At 52.0% G+C, this 21785-nt stretch overlaps 1 protein-coding gene across 2 annotated transcripts in view; it reads right to left on the reverse strand.

Moving 5' to 3' along the window:
• The window catches only part of UPF2 (UPF2 regulator of nonsense mediated mRNA decay), a 33238-nt gene extending 13513 nt beyond the window's left edge, over window positions 1-19725 (reverse strand). Inside the window, exons 1-13 of one of the 2 annotated variants that reach the window (XM_032963474.2) lie at window positions 19060-19725; window positions 17605-17933; window positions 15567-16349; window positions 14583-14743; window positions 12894-13079; window positions 10689-10874; window positions 9899-10002; window positions 9033-9118; window positions 5809-5917; window positions 5081-5194; window positions 1706-1822; window positions 1274-1459; window positions 352-555 (exon numbers count right to left, since the gene is read on the reverse strand). In XM_032963474.2, coding sequence (XP_032819365.1) covers window positions 352-555; window positions 1274-1459; window positions 1706-1822; window positions 5081-5194; window positions 5809-5917; window positions 9033-9118; window positions 9899-10002; window positions 10689-10874; window positions 12894-13079; window positions 14583-14743; window positions 15567-16349; window positions 17605-17927 — 2559 coding nt within the window. In that variant the 5' untranslated portion in view covers window positions 17928-17933; window positions 19060-19725. The remainder of the gene's footprint in view (window positions 1-351; window positions 556-1273; window positions 1460-1705; window positions 1823-5080; window positions 5195-5808; window positions 5918-9032; window positions 9119-9898; window positions 10003-10688; window positions 10875-12893; window positions 13080-14582; window positions 14744-15566; window positions 16350-17604; window positions 17934-19059) is intronic. The other variant, XM_032963473.2, reaches the window with a different exon arrangement.
• Between the last annotated feature and the right edge of the window lie 2060 nt (window positions 19726-21785).

A 21785-nucleotide genomic window follows, 5' to 3' on the forward strand; every position in this document is an offset into this window, starting at 1 on the left:
CGCGGTATGGAACCCCTTGGTGGCAGCTGTCCCTGTGTGGCGTAAGGTGAACCCTGCACTGGCTGGCATATGGCCATTAGTCTACGAGTAGGGGGCGATGTTGCTCCATGGCTTTGCCAAGTAATCGCCAAGTTTTGGGAAACCTTTGATAAATATCATCTTAACGAGCGTTAAAGTGACACCCCCCCCCACCCCCGCTGCAGGGGAACGAGCCTCACAAAGTCACGCGTTAAACAGGAACCGGCAAAACATCCCGATGGACGACCCTCCCAACGATCGCTCGTGACTCGCCCAGGATTTATTCCCGCGCCGCCTTTGCCGCCAGCGCGGCCGCCGAATGAACAAACGCACCTCCATTCCAAGGCGGATGTCCTCCAGCACCGCGTCCACCGTGTGCACGCCCAGGTCCTCCTGGAAGGGCACCAGCCCCGCCAGCAGGTTGGCAACGCAGTGAATGTTGTTGTACTTGACGTTCCACACGCTCACCAGGCACTTGGTGGCGTACCGCTTCACCTCGGGGTCCCCCCACGCCAGCTTGCGCATCTGACGCAGCACCTGCTCTTACCGGTGCGCGGGGCACGGGGGGGGGGGTGCCACGCGGGCACAGGTGAGCGCCATGAGGTGAGGTGGCCACCGTTATCTGTACGCGCCCGCCATACTCACCTCCCCATGTAACGCTTTGCGTTGTCCTACGGCCGCCTAAAATAATACAGACACAATTCCTAATCCCAATGGGTCTATAACTCAAGGCTGTTGTGGATTATACACGGTTGAGCGGCGATGCCATGGGACATGCGAGGCATGGTGGGAAGAACGATCCCATGGGTTACAATCATGCATATTGCTATCTAGACATCACACATTCTGTGTGTTTCACTGTTAGATAAAAAAAATCCAGTCTGCATGCACTTAATGGATTTATGATCATTTATAGAGATTGTTTGGATTTTTATTTGAAGCTATCGTGACTGCAGGAACCCGTACTAAAATAAACACGCCGTTTTGGTCGCAACATCAGGTGATGATGGACGCTTGTGTTGCGACCGAAACGTCGTGTTTCTTTTATTCTTTTTTCAATCTACGTGACTTTACCGAAAAAACCAGAGAGTATTGTTAGGATTGTTTTGCGGTGTGGTTGTCGTTAAGACCCAGACACCATAGCAGCTCAAGGTGGAGTCGATGGACGGACTGACAGTTAGACAGATGAAGGAATGGGCGGATAGACTGACACGTGGACTTAGGGACACACGGACGAACGGGGCGAACCGCTCACCCGCTCGGTGGTGACCTTGGACAGGTCCTTGTAGAGCAGGCGGCGCACGTACTCATGCACAGGCGGGCGGGCCTGCTGCACGGTGCGCTCCACCACGGGTGGGTTGCAGTGGTAGTACGCGTTTTCCACCGTCGTGATGTAGCGCTCGTCCAGCGGCATGGCCTGCTTCTTGCGCATCATTTGCTCCTATTGGGGGGGGGGGGGGGGGACGTGGAGCGCGAGAAGCGGTTGGCGGTGGAGCAAGTGGGTGAGTGAGCAGACGAACGAGCGAGGGAGTGAGCTGGCGTATGAGAACAAGCCAGCGGACAACGAAGTGGGAGAGGGGGCGGGCGAGGAAACGGGAGAGCGAGTGGGCGAGAGAGCGGGCGAGCGAGCGGGCGAGCGAGCAGGCGAGGGAGCGATCGGGTGGTGGGGCAAGGGGGCAATACCCACCAGCAGCACGTTGGTGCGCAGGTGCGTGTCGGGCGAGCGGAAGAGGAAGCGGCCGCATGTCTCCAGCAGCGTGCACGCCATCTCGATGTGGTGGTGCGAAAAGTCCGACAGCAGCATCTGCACGCATGCATGCACAGACACACGCACGTACGCATGTATGCACAGGCATGCCCGGACATTACTATAGCCCGAGCATGGGCTATTCACGCAACACCAGGAAACCATATTACATCATCTGAACAAAATGTGGCGTTTCACACCAGGACAAGGGGATGTTTTTTTTTAACCACGTGCATGGCCACTCCGACAGTTCATTCAAATTAATTACCATTTGCAAAACCTGCGATCCGGTTCACCCAAGGGGGCGCTTATGCTCAACCTTCTGCTCACGGATCATCTCACTCGATGATGCAAACATGAGGCTTATCTAGCAGATCTGGCTAAAGGCGATGAAAACATGACACCCGGAGGAACTCAAAATGACGGTCCGAATTTATCCGTGCCCACAGGGGGCATGTAGACACTTCGGCTAGGATGAGCGCGGAATCTCTCTGCAGAGAGAGGGTAAAGTTTTCCAATTTACACCGAATGCATCTGGGGTGCGCCCGTACATCCTTCCCCCAACCCCGCCGCCTGTAGAGGTCACTTGTCAGCTGACATTTTCGGCAGTGCGACGGGCTTTCGTTATCAGCGCCCGCAGTGCCCCTCGGTGTACTGGCAGCGAGGGCAAGCGCCCCCTTCCACGAGCCGCGGAGATCTCCGCTTCACTGACTTGAGTCACATTGGACAAAAAAGCTCCAATTTAAATTCCACACGCTAACGCGCTGCTGGTGTAATGTTTAACCGTCACGTTTTGACAAACAGGGCTTTATTTTCCATTCCCTCAAGGCAGTGGGTTCTCCAACTTTGTTTTTTTACCGAGTGCCCCTGACAGCCACGCATGGCTGCTGCTGCATTTCAGTAAACATTTGTGCGTGTCCTTTTTGTTTAATGTGTCTGTTATTTATAAACCAGGTAAGGGGTCGCCAAGTGGACCTTTCAGAGGTCAGAGCTCTGAGCCATCAACTGTTGAGACCCCTGGGTTCACATCCAGGTAAAGGATCTAATGAGAGGCATTGTATCTTTATTCGCGGAAGACCTGGTTACGTCAGCGTTGAGCAGCTGCAGAGAGGAACTGCTGTGGGGATATTTAATTGTTATCCTCTTTACAGACATTCAAGATTCCTACCACATGCAGCAAAATACTCCTTTATTTTAAAAGGAATTGGCTAAACATTCCGATGTAATAGCAGGGAAAAAGTCTGGTGACTCATTACGGCTTTCCTGGATGAATTAATGACAAATAACATGCTGGACCTGTGACCAAATCACCAAGAGGGTGCCGATTTCGTCAGACCTCGAACGCGAAGACGGATGGGGATTGAGCCCGGAGCGTGTTTGACTACACGCACAAACAGGTCGCCATAGGGTTTGCGGGGCTATGTGGGGACCCACACTGCAGCACTGTTGTTCTGTAATTCATTGCTCCGACCTCTAAGCTTCCCGCCTTCACCAACTCGCACTGGCCTGCACAGCGAAGTATGGTCAAACAAACCCCATGATATTCATATTCTTAGTTTCCCTTCAACGTGACTTTACCGAAAGAACTAAGAATATGAATTACTGCAGTCACAAAAGCTTTAAATCAAAATTTAAACCCCATGATCCGCAAGCTGTGGTGGGGGGTGGGGGAGGCCCTCATCCGGAAGAGGACTGACAAAAAAGCCGTAGATGTATATACACGTAGTTGAGGGAGAGTTCAAACTGCTCTGGAAACTCTGCAGCCTACGGGGTTGGCTGTATGTATGCTGAACTTCTTTCGCAATGTACGTAGTCAACAGTGCTAATCTCCCCAACTTCTGCGATCAGACATCGGTGCAGCTGCGGCATGGCCCCCACTCACGGACAGTCCACTCACCCGTCGCACGTGCGCGCGCAGACACACAAGCGCTGCTCTGCCCGGCAAGCGGCAGGAACCCAGACGCGTCGAGAACGCTCGGTGCTCATGTCAGCTATGGCGCTCAAGATGCCGACTGTGGTCTTCCTGTCTAATGGCCGAGCCACCGCACCCCCCGTGCCCCCCACCTCTACCAAACCACCAAAGCTCCCCCCGCTTTTGCCCGTGTCGGTCAAACAGTGTTTGAACACCTGCACCGCGTTTTCTCAGCCGGCGCACTTAATCACCGCCGCACGCACGCTGGCCGCGCATGGCCGTCCGCCAGCACTGCGCATTCCTCCCGCACGCGCTCGCCGTGTGGTTTGTGTAACCCTACCGGGCTAAGACCGCACACCCTGATGGAGTCCGGCATGGGCCCCAAACGATAGTTATGAAACTCAGGCAAATGGTACCATACGCACGCACGCATCTACATGCATGCGTACAGGGTGGCACATCACGCGTGCGGTGTGGCGTAGATGCGGCGTGGAACAGGCTTCGGGTGTGGGTTGTAAGCTGGAGGACGAGTTTGAATGTGGAATGTGGGATGTGGGGGATCGAATGGGCTAGAGGTGTGAGATTTAGCAAAGGTTTGGGATGTGGGCTGTGGGGTGTGCGGCATGCGTCTGTGATGTGTGATGCAGACTTGTTGATGTGGGGATGTGAGACAGGCTTGGGCTATGTGTTCTGTGTGTCATGTGTGGTACAAGTTTGGAGTGTGAGACAAGATTGGGGCGTGTGTGGGATGTGGTATTGGCTAGAGGTATGTGTTAGTGGCATGCGATGTATGGTATTGGCTTGAGGTATGTGTTTGTAGTGTGGTGTACAGGTTTGGGGAGTGTGGTGTGTGTGGTACAGGTTAGAAATGCTCGTACAGGTTTGGGGTATGTATGTGTGTGTGGTTGGGCGTGATGCTGCCCACCCATTAACCTCATGTGCCGTGCTCGCTAACAGCACTTGCCCCAACAGTCCGTTAAAGGCTTTACGGGGGATCTTTGTCTTTGGTGTGTGTGGTACAGGTTTGGGGTATTGTGTGGTTTGTGTGGTACTGGTTTGTGGTGTGTGTGCATGTGGTGTGTGTGGTACAGGTTTGGGGTATGTGTGTGGTGTGTGTGGTACTGGTTTGGGGTGTGTGTGGTGGGTGTGGTACAGGTTTGGGGTGTGTGTGGTGTGTGTGGTACAGGTTTGTGGTGTGTGTGGTGTGTGTGGTACTGGTTTGTGGTGTGTGTGGTGTATGTGGTACAGGTTTGGGGTATGTGTGTGGTTTGTGTGGTACTGGTTTACGGTGTGTGTGGTGTGTGTGGTACAGGTTTGGGGTATTGTGTGGTTTGTGTGGCACTGGTTTGTGGTGTGTGTGCGTGTGGTGTGTGTGGTACAGGACAAGCTGCTCTGGTCCCCACCTTGAGGCAGTAGAGGGTCTCGTTGCTGGGAAACATGCGGAACTTGGTGAGCTCCCCGATGAAGCGCACTGTCTTGTTCTTCGTCTCGATATTAATCTGGTCCTTCTTCCGCACCTGCCACAACAAAGACAAAGATCCCCCATATAGCCAAGAAAGACTGCTGGGGTAAGCGCTGTTAGAGAGCACCGATCGATGCCAGCACGTTACAAGAGGGAGTGGTGTGCATACAGAGACAAAGATCTCCCATAAAGCCTTTAATAGACTGTTAGGGCAAGCCATGTCAGCAATCACCTATTAAGGCCAGCATGGCACACTAAGGGGTGGGTGGCCAGCACCATTCCTGGCAGCATGTCTCTCCAGTGCTGATGTTAATACACCACACCAGGTACTCATTTAAGGCTGAATCTACCTACAGGAGACCCAGAACCAGTTCAGATACTCGTCACCGATGTTGGCTGTGAGAAGGATTCGAACTTGGGTCACTGAGTTAGCAGCGCGGTGCACTAACCACTGCACCACCACTCCACACGCACGTGCGAAGCCCTGCATGCACGTACGCACGTACGCACGCATGTACGTATGTACGTACGTACGCACGCAACGCATGTAGACCCACAATGGGGGCTCCACTGTGCGTCGTGTCCCGAATTGTTTTGGGAGAGCTGTGGGGCTACTCATCGCGGCCCCTCTCGGCTGTGCTGCTGGCTCGGGGGGCAGCAGTAACGCACGTGGAACTTGAAGTCGCTCTTGAGCATCGAGGTCAGGTCCTCCGCCACGTCCGGCATGCACGGGTGCAGCGTGGCCACGAGGCGACCGAAAAACGGCAGCAGGTCCAGCCTGGAGGAGGGGCAGACCGTGGCGGCCACACACACACGAACACGCGCACACGTTGGGAGTCACCCACCGGGCCACACACATGGACACCCGCACACACCGGGAGGCATGCATATACACAGTCACCCACCACAAACCACAAACATGGTCAATCACCTACCGGGCCACACACACATACACACACGTTTAGCAAGCCACGTCTCTCTGCTAAGTTTGCCGAGATGGTTGTTGTTGGAGTGGCTATTAGCAGGCATTCTGTGTAGGCAAATCCTCTCCTCAAACACTGGATCTGTTTATTTACCGAGCGTCTTTCCTGGGCTTACATCGATTTCGCACGAGATGCGATTTGTACAGAGAAAGCCCCAATGCTGTCGGATCACAAGGTGGCAGAGGGGGTGAGAGGGGTGCTGGAGTGTGAGCGTGCCACTTCCCAATGGCAAAATCCTCCTGGCCTATTCATATAGAGTAAAACATTGGATTGCGCGTAACTTGGTCTGCGAGTGTTTTGCAAAACGAGGAAATTTTTAAAATAAATTTTAACCTGATACACGAGCGAGGTCTTGCAATACGAGTAGTACGTATGCGCTTTGTCTGCCGAGTGTCACGTGATCACAACTGAGCCAATACTTCCTCTCTCTCTCGCTCTGGGATTGTGGGTAAACGTCTCCCATGCTCGGTCTCAGTTGGCGTGACTCACTCGTATAGTGAACATCCGTGCGAGCGTATACTGTTTACTATAGTGTTGTGACCACGTGTCTGTGCGTAAAGCATTTTTTATTTTGTGTCCAAGTGTAGTGACTGTTCCTTAGTAACTGTACTGCAACAATGGCCCCCAAAAGCAAGTGTCATTAGATAGGTTCCTTGTTAAAGTCGCACAAAAAGAAAAAGATTCCAGTGAGCCAACAGATAGCAGTGATTCCGTTACTGACAGTGAAAGTCGTCCTACACAATAACCCTCCTCCTCCTCTCCGCTCTCTCGTCTCCCTCACACCAGCCACGATTAAATGTAATTAACACATTTGGTTACTTTATATTAAATTTAAATAATAAAAATATAAAAAGGTATTTTGTTTTAATCATTTTTACATGAATATTTTTGGTTGTGGAACGAATCATCTGAGTTTCCATTATTTCTTATGGGGAAATTCGCTTTGATATACGAGTGCTTTGGATTACAAACACGTTTCCGGAACAAATTATGCTCGCAATCCAAGGTTTTACTGTATAACAAAACATTTCCAAATGCCCATTGAATTATAGGCAGCATGTCACGTGACAGAATAACAATCCCATTTGGGCATCTGTCACTGAGAGCAAGGTATCATCAGCCCCACACGTGAGAAATCAGCCTCTGCAAGATGACATTGAGACCCCTTTGGAATGCCTCATACCCTCACCAGTTGGTGACCATACCGTCTTGTGCGCTTTGTTCTAGAGGTATTTGTCGCAAGGCAATTGAACCCAAAATGTTGCCGAATTGAGAGCTGGACATTTTCTGGATTAACAAAAATTAACATACGAGAATCAGACGAAGCCACTGAACCTGGCATTGGCGCAGCATCGACAACGCATCTGACAAGACCTAGCGAACCCACCGTGCCACCTGGGGCTGGCCGGGAAACATCACGGACACTCGTGGATTAACGCACGCGGCGTGAACTATCGCTCAGGAGCGCATCAGGCGGTGGATTAGCAGGGGGTGGGATTACCGCACTGATGAGTCTGGGTTTTTATTTTTAGTCCAACAATACAAGAGCCCCATGACGCTGGAAAATGTGCAACAAGTAGAACACAGAGAGAAAATGAACCCACATGCAAACACGAAAATACAAACATCAGCGTTATTGGAGGCATTCAAACAAACTGCGTAGTTGCTGTTTGTGCGATAAGCAAATATTGTTATTGCAAATGTGGGCGCCATGACCACGGCATGTCCTCCGTGTTAGTTTTGGAACGATGACATGCAGAAACGTACACGGAGAAACGTAAACACGTAAACGATGAACTGTGCACCATCTCTCACAAGCCACTCTCGAGCAAACGTATGAGAAGACGTCCAATGTCAATGCCTCCTCTCTCTCTCTCTCCCCACCACGGTGAGAGAGGCTCCCTCTCTTCTGTGCTGTCAGGAACATTCGTGCGCGCCTTTCGCAAGCAACCACGCCCGCCGCACACGGCCAGGCCGCTTGTGAAATCTTCATAAACCTCATTTGAACGCAAATCGCCGGCGCGGTTCTGGCACCAATTTAACGACCGCGCCCTTCTCCGCGCCCCGGCAGGCTGCACGCAAAATGAACAAACATTGCAGCCTTCTCCAAAACACCACGCGTGGCACCAAGAAGAGCGAATGCACGGCATGAACACTGCCCGCCCCACATGAGGTGGGGGGCGGGGAAGGGCGGCTCTGGGGCGTGGAGCCAGTGGAGGCGTCAGAGCAGCGTTTGTGAAGTTTTTCTGCCACCACCGCGCATCGCAAACGACTGAGCAAATGCAGCTGGTGCCCCCTGGTGGCCACCGGTCACACCGACCTCCTGCAATGGAATTACGGTAAGCCTCCCCACGCGCACCCGTGTTTCATGAGCTCTAGATCAGATCTGCCCCTAGGGAGCGCCACTCCCCGTGGAATGTAACCACGTAGCGTGGGGGGGGGGGTGTTTGTGCCACGCCACAGCCAACAACGTAATGATATGCCCAGTGAAAACGAACATCAGGGCAGGGTCCTTCAGCAATATTTTCCAGCAGCCAACATAATTAGAAACTGCTGGTGAGCCATGTGACTACATATCACGACGTCACATGGCAAAAACTCATAACGTTCATACGCGAGCGCTAATCTGCATCTCTCGCCGCCATTTACCTCACTTTCATCTCACTAATCTATATCTATGTTTAAGCAAGAGATAGCTCTCAGCAGGCTATAGTTTGGGGGGAAACTCAAAATGCCCTTCACGGGCCACAGATGGCCTGTGGGCGGCAAGTTGCAAAACCCCGCTCTCAGGGCACAGGTCGCAGCCTTCGGTAAATGTTCACGCGTGGCTACGTGTGGACTGCATGGTCGCAGCAGTGGATCGGGGGATGGCGGGGTGGACGGGTGAACCCCAGCGCTGGTGCGACTAACCTCTGCCGTGGCACACTGAAAAGTGCCCGCACCAGCTTGCGCCGGTTGGCCTTGGTGTTCATGTTCATGCAGAAATCGGTCGCTGCCTGCAAACAACAAACACAAGTCACAGCTGCACGGCATGCTGGGGCGGTCCCTCGCCTCTCACTGTTATGGGGCAGGCCCTCCCCCATCACTCCACTGGGGCAGCCCCTCCCCTCTCTCTCCGCTGGGGCAGCCCCTCCCCTCTCTCTCCACTGGGGCAGCCCCTCCCCTCTCCGCTGGGTAGCCCCTCCCCTCTCTCTCCACTGGGGCAGCCCCTCCCCTCTCTCTCCGCTGGGGCAGCCCCTCCCCTCTCCGCTGGGTAGCCCCTCCCCTATCTCTCCACTGGGGCAGCCCCTCCCCTCTCTCTCCGCTGGGGCAGCCCCTCCCCTCTCCGCTGGGTAGCCCCTCCCCTCTCTCTCCACTGGGGCAGCCCCTCCCCTCTCTCTCCGCTGGGGCAGCCCCTCCCCTCTCCGCTGGGTAGCCCCTCCCCTCTCTCTCCACTGGGGCAGCCCCTCCCCTCTCTCTCCGCTGGGGCAGCCCCTCCCCTCTCTCCGCTGGGGCAGCCCCGCCTTCTCTCTCTGCCTGGGCCGTGCAGTGGTGCAGTTGCGTTGTACCACCACACCAATATTCAGTCACTTTTTGAGTGCCATCCGTATCTATTGCAGTGGGTTCAACAAAGTCATTAGCCGTTAATATGTTTCACTCATAAGTTGTTGACCTCAGGCATGGGGGGTGGTGATCGTTGGCACATCGAGCCACGAGCCCGGAGATCCGAGGGGACCGTGCGTGCGTTGGGCGTGCACGCACGGTCCCCTCGCAGCATGCGCACCAGTACGTTGTACCTTGTCTATGAGGTCCCGATTGACGCAGTTGAGAAGCTGCTGTAGGAAGGCCTCCACGATCATACGTAGGTGGCTCGCCACACTCGCCTCCTCGTCTTCCGGCTCTGCAGAATTGCCACGCGCACGGACTCTCAGCACATGTACATACGTGCACGCACACTCGTGTGCAGCACTGGTCCCCGCAAACAAACACACGCGTGTGCCAACTCAACAAAGATCCCCTTACAGCCATATACAGACTGTTAGAGCTAGTGTTGTAAGCGAGCACCTGTTAAGGCCATACCGCGCACGACGGGGAGGTGTGGTCAACATCACAGCGTGCTGCCTTTGTCACCCCAGTACTGATGTTTAAACACCGCACCAGGTACCCATTTAATGTTGAGTCAACCTACGTAGGGGAGGCCCAGGACCGGTTTAGATAGCTCGTAGCAGTGCGCCAACCACTGTGTTATTGCTCCCCACATGTACACCAAAGACAAAGATCCCCTGTAATAGCCTTGATAGACTGTAGGAGCAAGTGCTGTTAGCGAGCAGCTATGAAGGACGGCACGGCACACGAGGGGGTGGGTGGCCAACACCACGCCCGGCCGCCTTTGTCTCCCGAGTGGCGATGTTTACACACTGAACCAGGTACTCATTTGATGCTGAGTCGACCTAGGGGAGGAGCTGGACCAGTTCAAATAATCGTCACAGGTGTTGGCCATGATGGGGAATCGAACTCGGGTCACCGGGTTCGTAGCACAGCATAACGCTAACCACTACAATCTAAATTTAAAAGTACCGCACGCACCGGGATCATCCTTGAGGAGCTTGTCGACGGGGTCCTCCACCTCATCCTCTGGCCCGGCTCCCATCGTCGAGGCATCGTCATCTGTAGTCGCTGCCGCCACCTCGGCCTCCTCGGCCAGGATCTCCAGCGTCTCGAGCTCTCGCTCCAGCTCCTCGGCGCCGCTCATCCCGCCCAGCTCCCGGCCCTCTGCTCACGCCACACAAACACCCTCGTCTGTTAACATCACGCGCTCGCAGCAGCGGCTTTTAGCTAACCATCAAACAAAGACTGCATTGCGCGCTTTCATGTGCGCTCCTGCAGCCGTCTGGAACGCTCTTCCTTCCGATATTAGGAACCTACTGGAGCAATGGACTTTTACATGTGGATTGAAATCTCTTTAGAACTGCTTTTTGTGTTACGTTTGTTGTCCTTCCCCCGCACCTCCGATTAGCATGATGAACTACGTACGGTGCGAAAAAAGTTCTACATACTGCGTGCAATAATCATGCTGAATCTGTTTGTTTCCGTTACATAGTTGTACTTTGAATGGTTTTAAAAGTAACTTGTAGAAGCCAACTTTACAAATTATTTTTGAAAGATGATGTTTGTGCACTGTTTTCGGTTTCTCCTGTAATGGTGTCTACTCTGATTTTTAGTCAAGGGTATTTTTCTAGTATTGTGGCCGAGTGAGAGAACTGCATCGCCCAATAAAAATTACAAGGCTCATGTTAAAAAGATCACAAAGACTTCAGGTTTTCATCATCGGAATATCTCCCATATCCGATCCCTTCTCTCTGCCTCAGATGCAGAAAAGCTGGTCCATGCCTTCATCTCATCTCACGTAGACTATTGTAATGTCTTACTCCGTGGCATGACTAAGAAGGTGCTGATCAATTTGCAGTATGTTCTGAATGCGGCTGCGAGGGTGTTAACCGGAATACCTTCTTCACATCATATTACACCCGTTGTGGCCTCCATGCAATGAATAAAACACAGTTTAAAATCCTATTAACTTACAAAGCAGTGAACCATCTTGCCCCAGCCTACATCGTGGACATGCTGCACCCATATGTCCAAGGTCCTGAAAATCTGGGCATGATGCAGATCTCTGCATTCCCAGGTCGAGGTTTCGGTCTATGGGTGACCGACATGTTCCCCGTGTAGCCTCCAGGCTATGGAGCACTCTTCCACGAGATATCAGCAATCTTTGAGTATGTGGACATTTTTAAAATGTGCCTTAAAACCTATTTATACATTTCCGCTTATTAAACTTTTAGTTCATTTAGTAAATGATTCTTAAAATGTATTTATATTATTTTTAAGCTGAATGTCTGCTGCTGCTCTGTGTCCTGTACAGCGCTTTGAGATCTCTTATGAAAAGCGCTACATAAATGTAATTATTATAAACTATTATAACGACATGCCCGACTGCAACTTCAGTGAATTTTACAACCGATGAACCTTGCATCAAAATCACACTCCCCAATTCTGCACGGCACCTCTAGAAGAAGTCACAGACACGATATAAAAATCCAAATCGTATCGCGTTGTACAATTCAACGTGCGTATCGTAAGTGCGATAACTATTCTCAAACAATGTGTCCGGGAATCTTAGCACGGTCACCGGAGCAGTCAGAACGGGTACGCTCCACGGCGGATGTGAAAGAGCTCGCGACATCGGTCAGAAAAAGTGTGCTGCAATGTGTGTCCCGGCATCACAATTCAAATTCGCTGACATGAAAAAAAAGTCTGCAAATGGGTAAAACCACAAAGCAACATCGGCCCCTACTGGCAGAAGATACCGGCCTGTAAAGCATTAGCGCCTTCTTCACGATGGCCTCGTGCTATAAGAATAGCGTGAACACCAAGCGTACTCGCGCGATCAAGAGTGATGTTGTTTTCGAATAAATCATATGGTGATGCTGCTGCGTTGACAGTCGTATACAAGCACAAATAACAAAAAAAAACAACACAATCGTCAAGAGCACTGTATGTTGTCTTGACAAACAAAAAATATATATTAGGTGGCTTTCCAGGCAATGGTCCTTCTTCATTCCACATAAATAGCAATTTACATAAATATATGAAGGGCCATTGCCCAAATATCACCAATTATATACAATTATTTTATGGCCACAATGTTATTAACGAATGCGTTGAGTTCTATGTGTTTTTCGGGGTGTGCGTGAGCGTCATGGCACGTGGTTCCCCGTTCCGCACCCTCACCGGCGTCCTTGCCCTGCAGCGGGCCCGTTTTCTCGCTGTCCTTGAACAGAATGGCCGGCACGAACGCCTTCAGGTCGATGAGGCTCTCGTAGAAGGAGCGCGAGTCCTCGTCCTCCCACAGGCCACCCTCCAGCTCCAGCTCGCCGGCCCGGCCCGGAGTGAAGAGGTCAATCCCCATGCCCTGGTCTGAGGAACAGAGGCGATGCACACCCGTGATCTGGCGCTTTAGAGGCAACGCTTGGTGGACCCTGGCGGGATATGTGAAACTCCCAAACCTCATGCAAACCTTCATCACATCCGGACGCAACTACTACAATTCTCTCCTCCGTGGCCTCGCCAAATCCGTCACCAAATCCCTCACCTACTAACTCTGGTATATTGAAAATGCCACTATCAGGTGACACCAACTTGATATTCCAATCCCTCCAACTGGCTCCCAATCCAATCCTGGATATATTTCAAGATCGCATTAACTGTCTTTTAAAATGCTCCACAGACTCACCCCAGCCTACCTCTCCCCTCCCATTTCACTCACCTCCCCCCCCCCATAAACATTCTGCAACAGCAACCAAGGCTTTCTGTCGAAGCCCCCAGTCAACCTTCGCTCAGTGGGAGGTCGCTCATTTGCCTCTGTTGACCCTGCGGCCTGGATCTCCCTTACTCCAGACCACTGGGGTTACACGGTGGCGAGATGTTAACTACCTCATCTGGTAGGCAGGAGGTTGTGGGTTCGATCCCAACCCTGATGCCTGTATATTTGGAGTTTGCACGTTCTCCCCGTGGTAGCGTGGATTTTTCTCCGGGTGGTCCGGTTTTTCCCTCCACATTTAGAAACATGCGTTTAGATTATTTAGCTGCTATAACTTTCCATATGAAAATCCACTTCGTTCTGCTATCATTTGCGGCCTGATCACTTCTGAAAAACCGCTATATAGCTCAGTAGGCCTTACCTGGTAAATATAAAATACTTTAGTTTGGGAACTGTGCAGTTGGTTCCTTGCCCTGATTCAAGTCCAGTCTCAGGACTCTCTCTTTTCTTCTCTGGTTCATTCACTTGAAAAAATAATTCACACCTTAAGAAAGCCCCCTTTGTGGTTGCATTAAGGTGCAAAATAAATCAATCCATTGCTGATTGAAAGCATCCGTCCCCCTGCCGTGTTGTTTGACCATACTTCATCACTGGTCAACGTGGGATCACGAATTGGAAGAGGCTGTTGGGGGGGCTAGGACCAGTTCAGGTATCACTCGCCACTGATGATAGCCATGGCCAGGAATCTAACTTAGTTCGCCGGTTTCATAGCGCGGTGCCTGAACCACTGCACCATAGGTCTTAATAGGAATTAATTCGCTAAATAAACATTGCTCCTGTAAATTTTCCGCCGTGTGGTTTTTCCACAAACACCGCCATAACACTGAAATGAGAAACGTAATGAACCCCATTCCCGATTCAGTGCTGATCCAGTGACATCGTGAATGTTTCCGCAGTCAGACCGGCTTTAATAATCACAAGGCACCCGTCACCAAAGCGACACACGGTTACCCGAGGGTCAGCCCGGGAGGACTGCCACGAGAACCAGGGCTCGTTGGGCCAAACTCAGTTGGCTCGACGGGATGAGCCCAGTTGGCTTAGCGGTTGTGGAAAAAGTGACGCGAGAATGTGGAGGGCGGCGGGCGCGTGCGGTCACCCACCCTCTTGAGCGGATTTGTCCTCGGGAAGGTCAGGCATGGTCTCGTCGAGCAGCTCGGCCAGGCTCTGCGTGCTGACCAGCAGCTTCTGGTAGGAGACGGCGCACTCCTCGTGCTGCTTGTGCCGCTCCTCGCTGAGTTCCCCCTTGGTGTGCAGGATCCTCCTGCAAGAGCAAAGCCGGCACATGCGGCGCGTACAAGGTGTGCGCACGCACGAGGCACGCGCAAGCAGCCACATATGAGCAGACGCACGAGCAGACACACGCACAAGCAAACGTGCGAGTAAATGCATGCACTTTCGAACACACAAATAAGCACAAACTTTCTCTCACACAAACAAAGAATCCCCGTATAGCCTGAACAGATTGTTGGCGCAAGTGCTGTTCGCGAGCACCTATAAAGACTGGCATGGCATACGAGGGGGTAGGTGGCCAACACCACGCTCGGCCGCTTTTGTCTCCCCAGTGGTGATGTTTACACACCACACCCAGTACTCATTTGGGGCCGAGTCGATCTAGGGGAGGCCCTTGAGCTGTTCAGATAATCATCACTGGTGTTGGCCGTGAGCAGGAATCGAAGTCGGGTCACTGGGTTTGTAACGCAGCATAAACTGCTCCACTACCGCTCCCAACTTCTCTCACAGACACACAAACGAGCAAATACTTGGATACACGTACACACCACAATAAAGACTATATCGCCTTCACTATATCAACTGGCGGTGTTATTGCTGTTTGTTGGAACCTATTAAAGCCAGGACGCATACAAGGAGGTGGTATGACAAACATCGTGCTCAGCCACCTCCGTCTTTCAGTGGCCAGATTTAAATGGCTGACGATTCCGAAGATGTCACTGAGCCCAGCCCATAGCACTATTTTTTGCCTTATCCGGTTCACCAAGTAATTGAACCGACAATCAGCAATCGATTACATAAATAATAGAATGTCCCAGCTCCGCAACTGTGTAAAAATCGATATTATGCAGTACCGGTTCTGCCTTTCGAGGTTCTGCAACTCGCGGTGGTCCTTCTTGAGCTGGCGGGAGAGCGAGCTGAAGTAGTCGCGCAGCAGCACCACGAACGGCTGCTGCTTCTCGGGCCCGAAGATCTCGCTGCGCGGCATGCAGGTGCCGTGTCTCTCCAGCAGCAGCCGGGCCTTGCGAGGCACCAAGCCCACCACATCCTCGCCGCAGTGCCGACAGAAGCTGATCACCACGGAGATGTGCGCGTGCGTCTCACGGTCGGCCGCTACGATCATCTTCAGCTGCTCGTAAAGGAGCGACAGGCCCTCGCGGTCTGAGAAGATGGCGATGGTCGTCAGGTCGGCAATGAAGCGCAGGTCGGTGCGCAGCTTGCCGATGCTCGCCGCCGCGCGGTCGTCCTTGCGCGCCTCCAGGTGCCGGCGCCACGCCTGCAGCAGCAGCGGCGCGAACTCGGCGTAGCGGCGGTGGAAGAGCGAGCACACATGCACGGCGCAGCCGACGTCCGACGTCTTGAGCCGGGCCTCGACGAGGGCGGACACCGCCTCGCCGATGTACTTGCTGAGGTTGAGCGAGTTGAAGTCGGACGAGACTGAGTCGCGCTGCTGCTCCGTGAGCGTGCGCAGTTTCTTCACAAACGCCGTGTTCTTCTTGAGGCTCGAGTCGAGGCGGCCGAAGAAGCCCTCCTCGGGCCGGTTCTCGTGCGCCGCCTGGTTCAGCACCCGCTGCTCCTGCTTCCAAGTGCAGCGCTCCTGCATCTCGGCCTGCAGCTGCCGTGCTTCTTCAATCTCCCTGGCAAAGACAAAGATCCCCCGGTATAGCCTTTAACAAACTGTTGGGGCACATGTTTACGCATCACACCAGGAAAACATTTGAGGCTGAGTTCAGCTCGGGAAAGCACAAGACCAGTTCAGATAATCGTTACTGAAACTCAGGTGGCCAGGAGATGTCAAATGCCTCGCTTGATATACAGGAGGTTGAGTGTTCAATCCCAACCCTGATGCCTGTATATTTGGAGTTTGTATTTTCTTTGCGTTTAAGAGTATTTGGCTGCTATCCATTTTTATATGATAAGCCACTTTGTTGAGCTATGCTATCATTAGTGGCCACTTCTGAAAAAAATATGTATAGTTCAGTGGGCCTTACACTGGTAAATAAAACATAATTTCGTGGAATAAAATAAACAATTTTTGTTTAGTTGAGGTTCGTAGTGCAGCATGCTAACCTCGGCACTACTGCTCCCCTTGTCTATGCTACCCACCTTTATCATCCCACGGCACAGCTAACATCAGTCGAGTTAAAAAAGAACCAGTTCTCGTTAATTTCATCTCCCTGAACAACCTCAACGATCTGAAAATAGGGTTAAGTGGTGCTTATTTATAATTCATAGTGCTCTGTCAATCCATTGCTGGCTGAAGGCCTTCCCACGTATTTCATTAATGTGGTTTGAGTGACAACACTCCACCACGGTGGACAGTCTGGGTTGGTGAAGAGGAATGCCCAGGCCTGGTTCGTTTCTTACTCTCCACTGATGTTAGCCGTGGGGTGGGATGACGAAGGTGGGGAGCATAGACAAAGGAGCATAAAAGTTCAATCCAACAATGGATTTTGATGCACTGTCCTCTACTGCGCTGAACCTAACCCCGCAGCCATGTAGCACTGTTATTCGTGGTGGTCGCCCATCCAACCACTATCAAGGCTCAACCCGAGATCTGACAAGAATGAGAGCATCCTGGGAGACTTTTATGTTTGTTGAACTTCTTTCCCATTGTACGTAGCCAATTGTACAAATCGGAGGTTCGGAGGACAACAAACTAAACAGTTCTTACGAAATTAGTTTTCAATTTAGAGTTAAAAGTGCACTTCTCCCAGTGGCTTCCTAATATCGGAAGGAAGAGCGTTCCAGACAGTCGCAGAACCGCATGTGACAGCACACGATCCAGTGACCGTCTTTGTTCGTTGATTAGCCAAAAGCCGCTAATCACAGGCAAAAAATTCATAATCTCTCAGGCAAATGGGCTGGGCCCAGGAGGTCCAGGCGTCTCACTTCTGTGCAGCGGCCGCCTTCTCCTCTTCTTTCCGCTGGCTCTCCAACTCCGCCATCTTCCGCTCCTCCTCCACCTTCTGCCGTTCCTCTTGCTCAGCCCTCACCCGCTCCTCCTCTTCCAGCTTCTTCCTCTCCTCTTCCTCCTCCTTGCGCCGCTTCTCCTCGTCAAGCCGCTTGCGTTTTTCATCGTCCGTAAGGCGCGGGCGCGCTCCCCGTGCCTTGTCGGTACCGGCCCCACCGCTCGCCTTCTCCTTGGGCCGGCCCGGGGTCCTCACGCTCTCCGCGTCCGACCCCGCGCTTTGCTGCTGCTGTTCACCAGGCATCGTCCTCTGTCAAAGCACAGGGCAAGGAGCTCACATCCACAACACAGGCAGCAGCTTGAGTCCACAACAACCACCTCTCGCCAGCTCACCGTGTCCGTGCTCAAAAAAGCCCTGGCTGGAGATAACACAATGCATGTTCCATCCGTGCACCTCTAAGCCAGGAGATGTACTCTGTGTTTGCGTCCCAGGGGATGTATCATCTGCCTCATCTCCTGTCCTTTACTCTTCAGGCTGGGAGATATACTTACTGTCTTGCATCATCTGTCATTGCTACACTGCTCCAGACTTGCTATCTCTGTCTCACGTCTTATCCCCTTCTGACTCTAAGGCAGCTTGCACCACTGGTCACATCTCTCATCCTTGCTACTTTTTTCTGGGAGATATACCGTCTGATATACCGTCCATCGCTGTTTTCTCTAAGAGGCATAACACATTTCTTCATTTCAATTTTTAAAAACCCAAATATTTCTGACTGCTAATTCACCAAATCCAAAATCTATTGGACAAATGAAGCGAGTGTAAATAGTTGACCTGGTCATTAGTGGGATGTCTATCCAATTAATCGATTTTCCAACACTTATTCTTATCGAAACAGCAAACTGTGACTTCCATCGATACAAAGAAGAGTACGCATTATACACAAGAGACACCGACATAAAACACAAGATACACACAGACGCAAGACCAGCCTTTATGCAGATATAAGACATAAAACGCACATGGCATACTAAACACAGAGATACGAACCAGATGAAACCCACAACACACAACGTGTAGACACAAACATGAGACACTAAATAGACATTAAATCATAGTCAATATACACAGGGGCACACATAAACCAGATATGGATACCAAAGGCAGTATAAACACAAACACACACACACGACAAAGCTTAGACAGACATAGAGAGACTTAAGAGAGATTTCAATCATAGTCAAGATACACAAACACAAGACTCGACAAACATGTACCCGCTACGCACATCACATTGCCGCGTTAGCGAAGGCGGCGTCTCTTCCATTCACCTCACCCCACGGCAACCAAACCCTGCAGTAAACACGGAATAAACAACAACAACCACACCGCCGCTCACTGCCCCTCTGATTAACACGGTACACCCAGCCCTCACCTGGCTGTGTGAGATGTTTAGCGCATGTCCGTTGGGGCCTAGTTGGTCACACGGCCTCGGGCCCTCCCCGTTGCCTGGCGGCGATGCCGCCTTCCCTGCACGCGTCTCAGGCAATGGCTGGCGCGATTCGGGGGGGGGGGGGTTGGGACTCGCGGGTGGCCACCGGAGCCTGTGTCCCAGACGTCGCTCCCCGCTTTTCCTCCCCTCGTCCTTGTCCCCCGTGTCCCCTCCTCGGACCCCGTTCTCCTCGTCTCGCCGTACCCTGGACCCGCTCCCGCCAAGGGCTTCGGGGTCTGAGGGTAAACTGAGTCCGGGTGAGCAGCGCCCCCTGTGCCGCCAACGGCTCCGTGTCTCGTGAAGCTGCCCGCCTCCCCCTGTGTGTGTCCGTGTGTCTGCCTGCTCCCCCTGTGTGTCCGTGTGTCTGCCTGCTCCCCTGTGTGTCCGTGTGTCTGCCTGCTCCCCCTGTGTGTCCGTGTGTCTGCCTGCTCCCCCCCGTGTGTCCGTGTGTCTGCCTGCTCCCCCTGTGTCCGTGTGTCTGCCTGCTCCCCCTGTGTCCGTGTGTCTACCTGCTCCCCCTGTGTCCGTGTGTCTGCCTGCTCCCCCCCGTGTGTCCGTGTGTCTGCCTGCTCCCCCTGTGTGTCCGTGTGTCTGCCTGCTCCCCCTGTGTCAGTGTGTCTGCCTGCTCCCCCTGTGTCCGTGTGTCTGCCTGCTCCCCCTGTGTCCGTGTGTCTGCCTGCTCCCCCTGTGTCCGTGTGTCTGCCTGCTCCCCCTGTGTGTCAGTGTGTCTGCCTGCTCCCCCTGTGTCAGTGTGTCTGCCTGCTCCCCCTGTGTCCGTGTGTCTGCCTGCTCCCCCTGTGTCCGTGTGTCTGCCTGCTCCCCCTGTGTCCGTGTGTCTGCCTGCTCCCCCTGTGTGTCCGTGTGTCTGCCTGCTCCCCCCTGTGTGTCTGCCTGCTCCCCCCTGTGTGTCCGTGTGTCTGCCTGCTCCCCCTGTGTGTCCGTGTGTCTGCCTGCTCTCCCCCTGTGGACTAAACTCCACGTGTTGTGGTGTGTGTTGTTGTGTCACTGGCGGTGTTGTTGTTCTTGTGGGGAGCGGTGGTGTAGCGGTTAGCGCGCTGCGCTATGAACATGGTGACCCGGGTTCGATTCCCGCGCACGACCATGGCAAGTGGCGATTATCTGAACCGGTCCTGGGCCTCCCCTAGGTCGACTCAGCCTCAAATAATTACCTGTGGCGGTGTGTGTAAACATCGCCACTGGGGAGACAAAGGCGATTAGGCGTGGTGCTGGCCACCCCTCGTGTGCCGTGCCGGCCTTCATAGGTGCTCACTAACACCTACGGCTATACGGAGGATGTTGTGTACTTGTTGGTGCTCATGCACCACTGCCAACGCATCGTGTACCGCAAGACATCGAGATTCTCTGCAGATGACGATTCCTCCTGCGGCCCGTGTTGAGCCCTCTCGGGCTATAACCGGCCCGTGTTGAGCCCTCTCGGGCTATAACCGGTTCTATAACCGGTTTACAATCGGTTACCGGTTTCCAAAAAAAAGCAGAAATCGTTTCCGGCCAAAATATTGCCAGAAAGGGTAAACCCAATTCTTATACAGGATGCTTAAAAAAAATGTTAGCACTTCGGAGAATTTGCAACAATACCACAAGAAACGTGATTCCTGGCTCTGGAGACCACCTGGAGAAAATTCCAGGCACGTGTTGACAACGATGGCGAACCAGTAGAGACTGACTTTTTGAAGCTATTAACATTACATTTGTTATCATGTTACAGTGTATTTATTATCCGTTCTTTTTCCATTCAAAACGATAGTCTCATGTTAAGTGTTAAAACGTGTTTAAAGCACCCTGTATATAGAATGCACTGATTCGGCACCGCGTGGCACATTCGCCCCCGTTTCTCACGCGCAAAGGTGGCAGTGCGGTAGGAGATTTTTTTTGGGTTATTTAAGTCCGCTATCATATTATGGTTGGAAATGTTTTCATCAGGACAATACGAAAGTACGGAATTTTTTGTACCATTTTCGTACCGACTCAGATGATCAATGAATTAGAAGCTAAGCTTCTTTATCCCTGATGATCGTTCTACACTCTTTTCTTTAAAGGCGGTTATAAGAATTTAATACCCTATTTATCAAAAACTAAAACGACAGGCAATATTCATTTATCGAAATCACATTTACCATTGATAACGGTTGATAATTTTAAACGTTTTACATCAATATTTTTAAATTATGGGATTTTGGATTTAAATGTTTTTTTGTCAGTTCTAGTAAAAAATCAAACATGTTTACAGAATATATATTTTTAAGATTATGGAGCTTTCAACAAAAATATAAGTTTGCTTGTCATCGATCCCTTACTTTCTAAACTTTATCTGACGCCGTTTATTCTATTTACCATGGTGATCAACCCCCTCTCTCAACGTGATTGAGTTTTTGGAGGCCACATTTCTCTCACTGTCGCATCAACTACCGATCTGATGACCAAAACAAATCTTGTGGTTCGAGAATATTTCAGATATAGGCAATCCTTTCCCCTGCAGTTATAAACAGTTTACGCCACGGTGGTGAGATATTAACTACCTCGCCTGGTATACAGGAGGTCGTGGGCTTGATGTCGACCCTGACGCCTGCTGTATATTTGGAGTTTGCATCTCTCTCCTTGTGGTCACGTGCATTTTTCTCCGAGTCCTCTGGTTTTTCCCTCCACATTTA

The sequence above is a fragment of the Petromyzon marinus genome, chromosome 30 (genome assembly GCF_048934315.1).
Source record: "Petromyzon marinus isolate PM22_M1 ecotype Great Lakes invasive population chromosome 30, UKy_Petmar_22M1.pri1.0, whole genome shotgun sequence".
Lineage (NCBI taxonomy): Eukaryota > Metazoa > Chordata > Hyperoartia > Petromyzontiformes > Petromyzontidae > Petromyzon > Petromyzon marinus.